The sequence below is a fragment of the Argiope bruennichi genome, chromosome 4, assembly GCF_947563725.1.
Source record: "Argiope bruennichi chromosome 4, qqArgBrue1.1, whole genome shotgun sequence".
In the NCBI taxonomy this organism is placed as follows: domain Eukaryota; kingdom Metazoa; phylum Arthropoda; class Arachnida; order Araneae; family Araneidae; genus Argiope; species Argiope bruennichi.
Window position 1 is genome coordinate 90,586,892 of NC_079154.1, and position 13,211 is coordinate 90,600,102.

Genomic DNA, 13,211 nt, shown 5'->3' on the forward strand with positions numbered 1-13,211 from the left:
TTCAAAAAGCTTTATCTATGAAAACTTTCTTTGATGTCTGTTTTGCTAAGTGAAATCAGGAAGAAATTTTAAGTTCGAAATTTTAGGCAGAATATTCTTAAAAGAACTGATAAGAACTCGAAGGCATTATTTCTCAGAATTATCATAAGAACAAAAGAATTTTATACAAATAATGTCTATTAATAGTTGTTTGAGAATTTCATTCCAATTTAGAATTTATTTTTAATGCTGCAGTTTACAAATATTAAACATTATATTCATATAAAATAGTTATTTTGGTTGTTATTATTTTCCATCTAATATATTTTTTAATAAATGATATTAATAAATATATTTTTACAAACTTAAAAAAATGAATGAAAAATTTAAAGTATTACAAAAAAAGGGAAAAAAATGCTGTTCTCGTAATTAGCTGCAGTAGAAACATTCGATATTAATTTTAATGTCAAATACTGCGAGAAATTACATCATAAAATAATAATCATTTGCTAATTTAATTTCAAAAAATAAAACTAAATAAAAGATTCATAAGAACATGATAGAATATCTAAATCTAAAGAACAATATGCATTTATAGTCGACATTCAAATTTCGCTAAATGTAAAACACTTCAATTAAGCCTTTTCTATACTTTCAAGAAAAAAATTAAATAACTTCAATTTTTAAAAACAGGAATGGTAATTGGGAACAAAAAGTAATTGGAAATAGTACCTACAATACGTATCAATGAAGTCTTGGTAAACTATCTAATATATTTTTTCTCTATGGTACTATATAAAAAAAAAACATTGCTTCTTTATAACATTTCATGAAAATCAATTATTTCTGCTTTTATAAAGATTTATTTCTGATTTTCCCTGCAAAATAGAATTATTATAATTTACTCCAAATTGAAGGAATTTAATAGTAATGATAATTTATATGCAATATTTCATGAAACAAATGTTTATTTTTTATTCAAAAACAATAAAAATAGAGTACTTTGAAATAGTTAATAACGATGGGAAAAATAAATTCTGAGGTAATAACCAGCAGTTTTCTATAATTTTAACTGGGTTATCTTCATATTAGCTCATCACTGGATTCATACTTGCCTTCCCAACGGCCCCAAAGTCTGGGGTAATTGTAAACATTATTGCAGGGTAATTATGAATACTGCTGTTACTTGATTAATATATTCGGAATAAAAGGCATTGTTTTTTGAGACCTCCAAAGCACGAATATTTACTCACGTTAATTATAAGCTTATTTTGCCCCTCATAATTTTAAATTAAATAGAAAGGAGTGAAGAAGTCAGCAAAATTCTTTCCCAATTACCATAACTGCCTCTATATGTAACGCATCTTCATATTAATTTCTTTTAAAAACTACTTTGTGAGTCTCTATTTTCTTACCTAATCTCAAAATGTATCCGAATGAAATACTAGCCAATTGAAAATGCATTGATATTTAAGGTTTTTCTGATAAGAATCCGAAAACATTATTTGAAAACTTTCTGCATAATTAAGAAATTCTTAAATTCGTAATTCCAAAAAAGATTAAAAGGCCTGATGCAAATTTGAATTAATGCTAAATGATAGACAATGATATTAATGATAATCTTCCATCGACAAGTACTTAACATAATTATTAATAATTCTATTTATCATAACAGCATGTTTCAATACTTGTTTTATGATGTTTGATAAATTTTTTGATATTTCATTTTTATATGGAGTTAAATACATTTGTGGATCCCAAAGCCGATGAAGTTGAGCGATGAAATAATAATTCTGAGATGTGTTTTATTCAATTAATAATTTTTTTTCATACTCAATTCAATATTATAGCTTTTTCGATTTATGTTAATTAGTTCCCCTCGGGGGGGGGTGCCTCGAAATAAGGATGAGATGTTTCCAGAATGGTGGCTGGATACACAAATAGGTGGGGGATTTGGCTCCTCCCATCGATGACGGGACGTACTTCCTTCGGGAAGGGCTGTACCGTGGCTGGTGATGGCCCTTAGGATTCAACACAATTCCTGCTAATGTTGCTGCTGCAGTGGTCCGGTCATTCATTTTTCTTTATCCGTGTGCCTTCGGCGGGTCGAAGAGTCAGTGATATGATTTATGTTAATTAGATTATCAGGATAAGAGTAGTTAGTTTGAAATTTACGTTTGTTTGTGTATAAATAATTAATTCGCATAAAACTTGAAACATCTGAGCAAATTTGCCTTGTCTGTATCTAGTGGTTTAACACAGAATTCGCTCTCATCCCTTTTTAACGATATTCATTATTTGTTTAAATTTCTTTCATTGCAAATCGTTGGAAAAATAAAAGATCTAACAAAAATGTTTGAAATGCACCCATGAACTTATTAAAGAAACTTTTTAATGAAATATTTCAGAGCTTCAAATTTTATAGATCTATTTTATAATGCACATAATTTCATTTTATTTGTTAAGTAATAATCAGGTTTCACTTACTTATTGACAACATCTTCCGCATTATATCTTGGAACCCCATTTAAAACTGCAAACAATCGCAAGTGTTCTTCAACTGTCAGATTGGGCCATATTGTGTTCTCTTCCGCACAATATGTGGTAGAATCCAATAATTTGTCACGAATGATTATCTTTAAAGTAAATCAAAGATTTAATGTATAGATATCAAGTTTTATGATACTTACAAAAATTACTACCTGAATAGTTATAATTTAATTTTAATAATCATATATCTAACCATCAAAATAGCTTTTATGAAAAAATATCTTCATTTTATAATGCTGAATATAGTTTCTTATAACTTTGTAATGCTGAATATAGTTTCATTGCACTTCTTTTAAACTTATTTATAGTTATAAAAATAATTACTAGGGAAATTCATTTAGTTTCAAGTACAATGAAAATTGAAAAAAAAGATTTTGGAACTGAACAATCACGAAGAGAAATTTTATTTTCAGACCAAATATACCAACCAGCATGAAAGAAGATTTAGAAAAATTGAGTGTTGAATATTTTTAAATTTTATATTATTTTCATGATTGTTATTGAAAGATGTACGCTTTGATTTTATAACTTTCGTTGAAACAAAATTATTTGTAAATTTTTAAAATATAATTATTAATATATAAGCAGGAAATGATGATTTTTTGTAAATCTGCACGATTTTTGAGCGGCATAAATAACTTATAGTCCAATAGAATTTGAATTTTACCTAAAAAAATAAATAATAGAAATTTTATTCTTTAAGTCTTTATAATAATGTATATATTTACCATTTTTATAAATATATTAAAATATTTTTCTCAAAGTTTAGATATATTAAACTTGTGAGTATTAATAGTCTTTAATGGAAAGCTATGTATCTTAGATACTCACCTCACCACAAGTCAGTCCCACATTGAGTGACAGGAGTTTCATGAGTGTGCTCTTTCCTGCTCCATTACTGCCCATGAGGGCAAATATTTCTCCCTCAAGAAAAGTCATGCTCAGATCTTTAATTGCCACATTTTCTCTCTTTTTGCGAGAACATCGTTTCGATACGTAGGCTTTTTTTATAGATTTTAAGACCACAGTAGCCTAACAAGGTAAAAAATTGTACATTTAAAATAAAGTAGAAAAAGAAAAAAATAAATTTTTAATTAAAGTTTTATCTATATAAAACGATATTTATTAAAATAAAAAACAAACCAGAAGCAAAATAGAGGTAGAAAATTTCATTGTGAAGAAACACAGTACATGGCATGAAAAATGTATAGCAAATCAACGTAATGATTTATATTTTGCATTAAGATAACAAAAAATTTACAAACATAAATACGGTTGTGATTTAGGGGTCTACCGATATATATAATTTTGAATTATCATTAAAATTTAAAAAAATTATTTTGTAAATATTTAGATTTTTACAACTTTTATGAGTTTTAACAAATACACACAACTGGCTATAAAGCAAATAATTCGCAAGAAACTGCGAATTACGGAATTGTAAATAATTACGGAAACTGTAATTTCACTACTAAATCCGTAAAGTCACAGGGTTCAGACGACAAATATATATAGCCAAGATGAATACAGGAAACACACAGCAGCACACTACAGGAAACAGTAGCCCACAAGTAGTAATCGGTAGCAATAACGACTACAGCACATAAACCGGCCAGACAGAATTCAACAGGAGAACGGATCTTCGTAGCTTCACTATACGGTCTCTCCAAACGGCTGTAATTCTCCACTGTCTCCTTGCTTTAGCTGTACCGATGCACTACTACACGACTGGCTACTCCTTACAGAACTCGATGCTGTTTCCACAGCTCAGTAAATAATACTACATAATGTTGCAAGATATTGCTAATACTTTACTCATCTTTTTAATCATAGTAGCCTCACGATTCTCTTTCAAAAGTACAGAAATCTGTACCCATACATAACATGATAATTTATCCAAAAAATCAAAACATCTTTTCTGATTTTAGATGCTGTAACGTTCCCCATTTCCCAAACCTGATAATTGGCATGTCCGGCCAGCTGTGACACCACTTGTTAACAACCCCACATTGTTAAATACCTCCAGACTGCCAGATGAGGGATCCTCTTCCCCAGTAGGATCATTGCTGGGATTGCGGTCTCCCGTCATTACTAGCTGTGTCCAGATAAAGAAACAAACGAGCATTTTTCTTCGTTTCAGAGAAATAAGTCGTATCTTCAAGGGGCAAGATTTTCAAACCATTCGGATGTTAAAATTTATTTTTTAATTGTGAAAGTGCTATAATCAACATGTGTTCGGGAAGGTCAGCTACGAGGAAGGATCATTAACGTACATTCCCACGATCGACGGGAGACCATTGAGGAAGGATTGCTGAACAGCTATTGGGTGGCAGGAAGCTAAAGTGTACCAATGTGGAAATAAGAGGCGGAGATTTGACGGAAAATATAATGCGAGATTTTTTGAAGAGAAGGGAAAGAGAACAGTGAGAGTCGTTTTGAAGAGAAGTCAGAGAAGCTTCTTGTGATTTGGACTTCTGAGATAAGATCCCCGCGATGAAGATCGGTGGATTCCTAGAGCTACCGTGGAGTTGCCGGATGAGCTAATAGTCGGTTAATTTTTCTCGTGATGTTATTTCTCCGAATTTATCGAGGAACTATTCCGAATTGAACGAGGATCGATTAACTTTCAACTGTTATGTAAATTTTATCATATTAACCTAGATGAGAACGAGTTTTTCTTGTGTACATATAAGGCTGTAAATAAAGGAATTGTCTGTAATGTTAGTTTCTTATTTGATAGGTCAGGATCAAGTCATTACAATGTAATAGGCCTAGTGTTTTTTAAACAATGACTCTCTTCCAAAATTTCAGTACGGAAATTTAAAAATAATGTATCCAATATTATTGAAAGATATTTAAATTAATTAATGAAGTTTTATAATTATTAAGAGAAATAACTAAAAGGTTCCTATATTCTATTTTAAATTTTCAGATAAAGAATAGTGGATCTCATAAAGAAATTCTTTCCGTATTATAAATTCAAATAACCGTAAAGTCCTGTGATTTTGGTTGTGTTGACCTTCAATATATTTAGGAAGAATCATTATGGATTAATTTAAAATAAAGGAAAACTGTTTTTATAAGATTGGACAACTAACATCATTTTTAGACTATTCTAAAAAAAAGAGGTTCTTAATTTTGTTTACTCAGAAAATTCAATTATATGATTTTTTATAGATCATCACCTATTCTTTTAAAAAAAGAATAAGACAACAATTTTAAGAAAATATTTCTAACTTGAGGTAAAAGAAAGCAATAATTTAATCCATTATTTTTAAAAAAATATTTTTTCACAACTATTTCCAAAAAACTGACCTTTGGATTGCGCTCATTGTCCCAAGTTGCTTGACTCATTAATTGTATTTTCGCTTTCCTTCTAAATGTTATCCACTCTCCAAGATAAATTAGCAATAATCCGTAGATTAAATTGCTAAATGGAATCTGTGGATATATTAAAAACATATTATGGAATAAACATTTTTAAATTAAAATTTTTTAAATAACATCTTCATATAACAAGAAATTAAATATTTTTACAAGCAAATTAAGTAAATGTATATATTTAAATGGATCAAAAAATAAATTAATATAAAGCAATTATTGATAATTAAGGATTTTAAGGGTTAAAGCTTTATGTTACTAAAATAACAAAATTCTTAAAATTATTGATCTCCGCGAAATGCATTATTAATCAATCTAGATCCTGAATATTCAGAAAAAAATATGCAAGGTGGATTTAATTACTAAAGATGTAAAAAGATATTTCTTGTTATATTTTGGTTAAGAAATAATCAAACTTGGAGAAGATCGCAGAAAATAATCACGCGTTATTTAGATTTAAAGGATTAAGTGAGTTTTCTTCACATTAACAAGTTTCTGTTTTAACGTCCTTATTGTGCTGAAAACTACATTAATTATTGATTATTTTTAGATCATTTGAAGATTGCATACTGAATTAAAAAAAACTGACATTATTGATTATTTCTATTACATTGATTATTTCTATTTTAATGATATTAGGTGTTTTTTTTTATTTAAATACTAATTGTCTTTGGCACCCAGATATTTCGATAGAAATAATGGTTTTTTTTTAATTTCAACTAATATTTTATACATTAATAATTTTTTTTACATGATTTCCTCAACAAAATATTTTTAAACATAACATCTTAATAGATATTGCATTTGTGTTACTGTAATAATCTTACACTTCTTCTGTTTATTTTGTACATAAATATTTTTAATATAATTAAGTGACAGATATCATAGTGTCATTAATTAAATGCAAGAGTAAGATTAGTCTGTCTTCTAACTGAATGTTGTCTTTTGCTATACTTAACTTCTGTATTTTATACCTCATCAAATTGCGCAGATAATGACGGAATCTTTCTACCTTTATTTTCAACAACAGAAGAAAAAAAATGACTTGAATAAATATTTGAAGAAAAAATGAAGTTGATTTGAATTTCGTTGCAATAAGGAAAAATATTGTTGAAAATTATAAAATTGTCAATTGTATCATATCGAAATTGAAGCTAAGAAAACAAAATAAATGAATTATAGTCATTAAAAAGACAATATTTCTATTTTAAAATGAAGTAAAAATCTTCTTTTACAATAATAATTTTACATTTTTTTTTAGTTAGTTATATTATTAACGTCCCGTTTTGAACCGTTTTAAAGGAACACTACGGTCATTTTTTTGGAATAGACCTCGTAATTGTGAGCAGCGGTCATATGATGTAGATGACACCTGCGCTGGCACCCCCTTCTCCAAACCACACCAGCGGGTGGACGTTCGGCTCCGACGGATTTAACGTGCACCAGACTTGTTTACACGACAGTTCGTTGATGGAATTGAAACCCTCCTGTTCCGAAATCGAGTCCTTACCACCAGGCCACCACAGCCTAATAGTTTTGGAAGCTGCTCCAGAAAATTGAAAAACTTTTGCTTAGTTGTTAATAAATCAAAATTATATTTAAAATTTCTAAAGAATGCTAAAAGGTGCATACTCCAATTCTTCTAAGCATATATGTGTGGAATTTGGAAACTCTATATCAAAATACTTGCTCTGTAAAGAGCCAACACACAAACTTTCTTCTAAACCATTGGTAGAAATTTTACATATCATTCTAAAATACTTTAATGGAATCTGAATGTTTCTGTTACATTTAGTTTAACAGAAATGATAAATTCAAATATTGGGCATTCTTAAATAAAAATTAAGATGTAATTATATAAATAATTATTAAACGTGTGAATGTTTTTATCTAAAATAAATATTAAGTTTCAGATCTGAAATTTTTTTTTCTCACATGCACTGATCGAGTATTAAGGAAATAAACTTATACATTTGCGAATCATTATTAATTATGGCTATAAATTTCCTCATTGGCAACTTTTTTTTGCAAGTTTATTACACATCTTTCTGGAATTATTCTTACAGTTTTATTCACTGCATTTCTTATTCATATATTCGTGTCAAATAACTTGAAATTCCGAACACAGAAATATGAAAATAAATTCTCAGTTTAGGAGAAAAATTTATTTTAATTAGTGGTGTAAATTCTGAACTCAAGCCATGCGATGTGATCATACGATACTTACTATTAGTCCACAAACAATTTTCCATTGGTACCCACTAGTGACTGAATCATCTGTTTCACCCTGAATATAAAAGAAGAACAATTTTATATTAAGAATGAATAATGACGATATAAATGAAAATTAATTTTTTTACGAGTCTCCAAAATGTTATTTTTGACGCATTCCAGTATCGTTTAATAAAACATTTCTTTTTCAGCACTAAATTATACATTACATTCAGGAAACGATAGCATTTGTATACAAATAGCAAATTTAAATTCGTTATATCAGTGTTAAAGGGCATTTTCGTAATACTGAATTTTTTTTTAGCTGGATATAAGTATATATTTTTAAATAAAGAAATTTAATTTATCTTATTCGTGAATCATTTAAGTCAATTGATTTTATTGATCATTTATTATCCTGAAGTTTCTTCATATGTCCATTGAAATGAATGCTTTTAACATTCTTTTTCGCTATATTGTAAAATGACAAGAATGTCGTAATTTTCCAAACCACATTATCATCTTCCATAAAGATAATTTCTTTTGTAATTATTATGTATTTTACAGGTTTCACTAGCTTATTGATTTTTTTTTATTTCTTTTTATAATATGAGAACTTTTTAAAGTATTAAAAATAATTAGAAACTACAATTTTGGATTTTATTTATATATATTTTCAGAAGAAAAAATTTAAAACAACCACATTTGTGGGAAACAAAATAATTAATAAAATACAGGTTTATAATTGATATGCATTTTCTTTTAAATAAAATAAAAAAATTAATTCAAAACTAACATATGTCCATTATAAATTTTTAAGTATTTTTATTACATGCATGCGATTTTTATTTATAGTGGCAATTAAGCAGTTGATAAATTTCTAGATAATAAATATGTCCAACGAAATATGTTTTAATACTGAAAGTTACAAATCAAAGATAATTCATTCCTTTTTAACTACATTATCTGGTTTTTATATTAAAAAAAACGTGTGAGTTGTATTCTTAGCACATTTTGGATTTTGATATGTAAGGGAAATTCAATTTTAACATGAATTTCATTAAATTCAGAAGAAGAATTTAAATTATTAATGTTATCTGGGGAATACAAAACAGCTGTTTATAAACTAGATTTACTGCAACTTGTGAAAAAATTCAAACTTATTCCTTGGCGTCTATAAATTTACCTTGTGTTTGGTGCTTCATGACTGATGTTTGTTTTGCTTAAAATACTAAATCAGATTTAATTTGAGAATTTATGATGTACTGGCACTCAGAAAAAAGACGAAAAGAGGAGGGGGTGGTACTACCTTGGGTAACTCATAACCAATCAAATGGCGTCGATAACATGCATGGAAGTAAGTAATTCATAAGAATGCAATTTATTTTTCAAAGTAATTTCTATGTAAAATTAATATTTTTTCCGCTATTTTTAATTTTCGAAAAGTTTCAATACAATTGTTTCAAAAATAATTTTGATTAATACGTGTTTATATTTAAATTTTTATATGGTATAGATAAAAAAAAACTATTTACGTGATACGTTTTTTTAACTGAATATCATTAAAGAGGATTTCAGTTTAGAAAGCATATCGGAAAAAGGAAAAAGAACTATGTTGGGACTATTTATAAGTTAATAGGCCTCAAATAAAGCAGAAATTGTTTCACTTAACGTTTTACGTGACGAGTACCCAAAACTTATGGTACTGAAAAGCAATTGATAACTTGTAAAAGGAAGTTTCCTTAGGGTTCCCTCAGGAGTAATAAATTTTTTTAACTCATCTATTTAGAAAGCAGTAGAAAGAATTAAGTCACGAAGTATCTCAATTCATTTACCTATAACACGTACGATCGATTTTTATCTCTGTTGGGCCATTTTCCACTGTTATGAGATTTTACATTAGGAGTCCCAATAGTTGATTTTAGGATGTAAGAAAAAAAGGTCAGATATGACCGAAAACTTAGAATATTTGTTCTCAATAATTCATGAACAGGATTTCAGTTGAAATTCTATTATCACGGCACTAATGATAATGCGCCAAAATCTGAAGCCAATATTTGGTTACTATTTATGCTTTAATGGTACGTTATCGTCAAATATTAACAAATGATGCATGCTTTTCCGTACTTGATTGAAACTAGTGCTGATATTCCAGCATCCGGACACAATATTTGGTTATCACTATTTGGTTCAAATATTATATATTTTGAATTGCTATGTTGTCATAATTTGGAACGAATATTTTATTTTTACCTTCAATGCAAAAACATTTTGTTAGCTGGATGAAGACTCGTGCTGTGCTGAGTTAAAATTACCGTTGATTAATAAATAGTATCTCAAAAAGAGAGGTAATGGTTATTATTAACACCACTAACACTCTAACAATTAATAACACTATATCCACATTACTCAAAAAAGGAACACACCACACAACTGCACTGTTGGAACTGCAATTTGTTATAATGATTTCAATGACGGAGAATTTACAAATTCAGCGCCATCTATCGCTGATAGGAACATAGTATTCAAGAAGTAGGACGTAAACAGGTAATATTCATCGCCATTAATTTAGTATACCAATATTCCTTTTGAAGAAATGAAAGAGTTGAGCTAGCTTTCTCCTAAAATCTTTCACACTACAGCAATGAAGAGTATGGGGAGAGTAGTATTTATTTCTAGATATTAGCTTTAGATTTAACATAAATATGCGATTTTTGCCAGGTAATTTATTGGCGACACAAAATAATGGAGAAGAAATTTTCAGCCTGAAGTTTATAAAGAGATATTGAGTAATATACACACACTTCTGGCTCTGTTTTAACTTTTAGGGAAACTTATGTTCAAAACAGAGACCAACAGTGTCGTAGGTCGTACTGTTCTCAATGTCGCTTCTCAGACATACTTTTCTTTAATAAACTTTATGTCACTTCTAGGACATTTTGCTACTAATGATATGCTCGTCACCAATCGCAGCTGCACACTGGACTTTAATATGGATCAAATCGGTATACATTGCATACCTTTGGGATAATAGAGTTAGTTTCAAATCAAAAGTTTTCTCTTTCCGAAAAGAAGTCCAAATCTACCTAGAGCCATAAGGACACCATTAACTCATAAATAAATGTAAAATATCTGTACTGCTCTTGTGAAATTCCGCAAATAAATAAATAAAAAAGGCTAAAGCAAATTTTAAGTTATCATGTGAAAACAATATTTTTTTAATACACATGGTATTAATTCCACTGATAAACAACATCATGTTCTCACAAGATTCATATTTTGCAATCATCAACATTTGAAAACTATGGTTTTTAACCATCTCAAAATCAATCGAGTTCTAAAATTTATTTTTTCAGGCCAAAATTTTTTTTCGTGAAAAACCAGCTTAAACCGTTTTGAAACAATCAAGTATTCAGATCACGCCTGCGTCGATATTTAGAAAACCATGGGGGTTTTTTTCCCTCTATCGCAAGATCGCTTCAGCTCCAAAATTTTTTCTTGTGGCCAGAATTTTTTTTCTTTTCTAAAATCCGGTTTAAACTGCTTTGAAATGACTACATGACTATTATATTGTGCAATCGTCAACTTTCAGGAAAGCGATGTGTGTATGTGTTTTAATTTCAAAGTCGTTCGAGCTCCCAAACTCTTTTTTCTTTTTCTTTTTTTGCTGGCTTGCTAACTATAAAAATCGAATATATATATATATATATATATATATATATATATATATATATAAAGAGAGAGAGAGATATAACTTTCGATAATTCCCCTCGCTGTGTTGCGCGTTCATTCCCACTTTATTCTCTGTGCTTCTTCTTGCGATAACTCCTTATGACCCTGCCTTAATTGGTCAGCCAAGAAAATCGAGCACATGGCTGACATTTACTCAGAGTTGTAACATTTTGTTGGGGATAAGTCACTTTTCTTATCCCCTGCATTCAAGACACCTTTTAAAAATCACTTTTTAATAATCTTAAAAACGAAAAATTGATGAATTGATTGAAAGGCGATAAATCACCAATTTTCTGCCCGTGCATTTTGAGGCTTCAAAGCCCCAAACCAAAACAACATCATGTTCACATGATTAAAATAAATATTTTTACCCATTTCAATATTCTTCTTCATATCTAATTAGCATATAACTGAACTATTTATGATCCGTATTTGATAACAATAATTGCTGTACTTAATTTCATAATACAATTTGTAGAAAATCAAGTATTTCAACAAAAATTTAAAGGTCACGCGGATGAAACTGAAGGATATCCTCATCCTTACACCCAATTTTTATTATTAATAATATTCAAAATTTCTAAAGTATATAATTATACAGGCAGCAATAAAATTAATGCATATTTAAACTAGAACGAATACGACATTTGTTAATCAATAGTATTCCTGGTGACGTAATTCTTGTCTTACCTTTAGAATCAAAAGGTAGCAAACTCCAGTCTTAACTACGAATATTTTCCACATATGTGGATTAGATGCATATTTAATCTAAACATCAGATATGTCTTCCTGTTGTGTGAAATATTGAATTGGGAATGTCGGTTTGAATATCTTCTTAGTCATCTGATTACATTTCAGAATTACGAATTTCGTCTTCAAACAGCATCATAATCCAACAAATTAATACCCCATTCAGAGACAATTATAACTGTATTCTCTGTCGACGACTACAATAATTAGTGGAATAATTTACCGATAAAGGTATCGAAATTGTTGAGTAGAAGTCTGAGAATCATACTGCCGAATATCTACTAACGATCAATTCTCCAAAGATATTTTACATTAAGTTAATCGAATATTCGCCATTCTATTTGAAAATGTGGGTTCCCATATTCATTAACCTACAATAAATGATAAAATGAGTTAATAATTTCATATCTCATTTCAGAGCCGCTGGTCTCATTTGAGACCGTATTTCCGGTACATATTACTTCCTAAACGAATCAACCTTTCTACAAATGGAACTATAAATCGAGCATGTATTGTTCAGTTCCTGATTAGTAGAATGTCTGTATTTAAAGGTCATCAGTGTACTTTGCTCAGTGCATAAGTTTTCTGTATAATATCAAAGATTCCTG

The 13,211-nt window shown here is 28.9% G+C and overlaps 1 protein-coding gene across 4 annotated transcripts in view; it reads right to left on the minus strand.

The window, feature by feature from the left end:
• LOC129966170 (cholesterol transporter ABCA5-like) overlaps positions 1-13,211 on the minus strand; it is a 92,259-nt gene that overhangs the window by 26,042 nt on the left and 53,006 nt on the right. For all 4 annotated transcript variants that reach the window (XM_056080567.1, XM_056080569.1, XM_056080570.1 and 1 more), the window contains 4 exons: positions 8,138-8,197; positions 5,845-5,970; positions 3,361-3,561; positions 2,467-2,615 (listed from right to left, as the gene is read on the minus strand). In XM_056080567.1, coding sequence (XP_055936542.1) covers positions 2,467-2,615; positions 3,361-3,561; positions 5,845-5,970; positions 8,138-8,197 — 536 coding nt within the window. The remainder of the gene's footprint in view (positions 1-2,466; positions 2,616-3,360; positions 3,562-5,844; positions 5,971-8,137; positions 8,198-13,211) is intronic.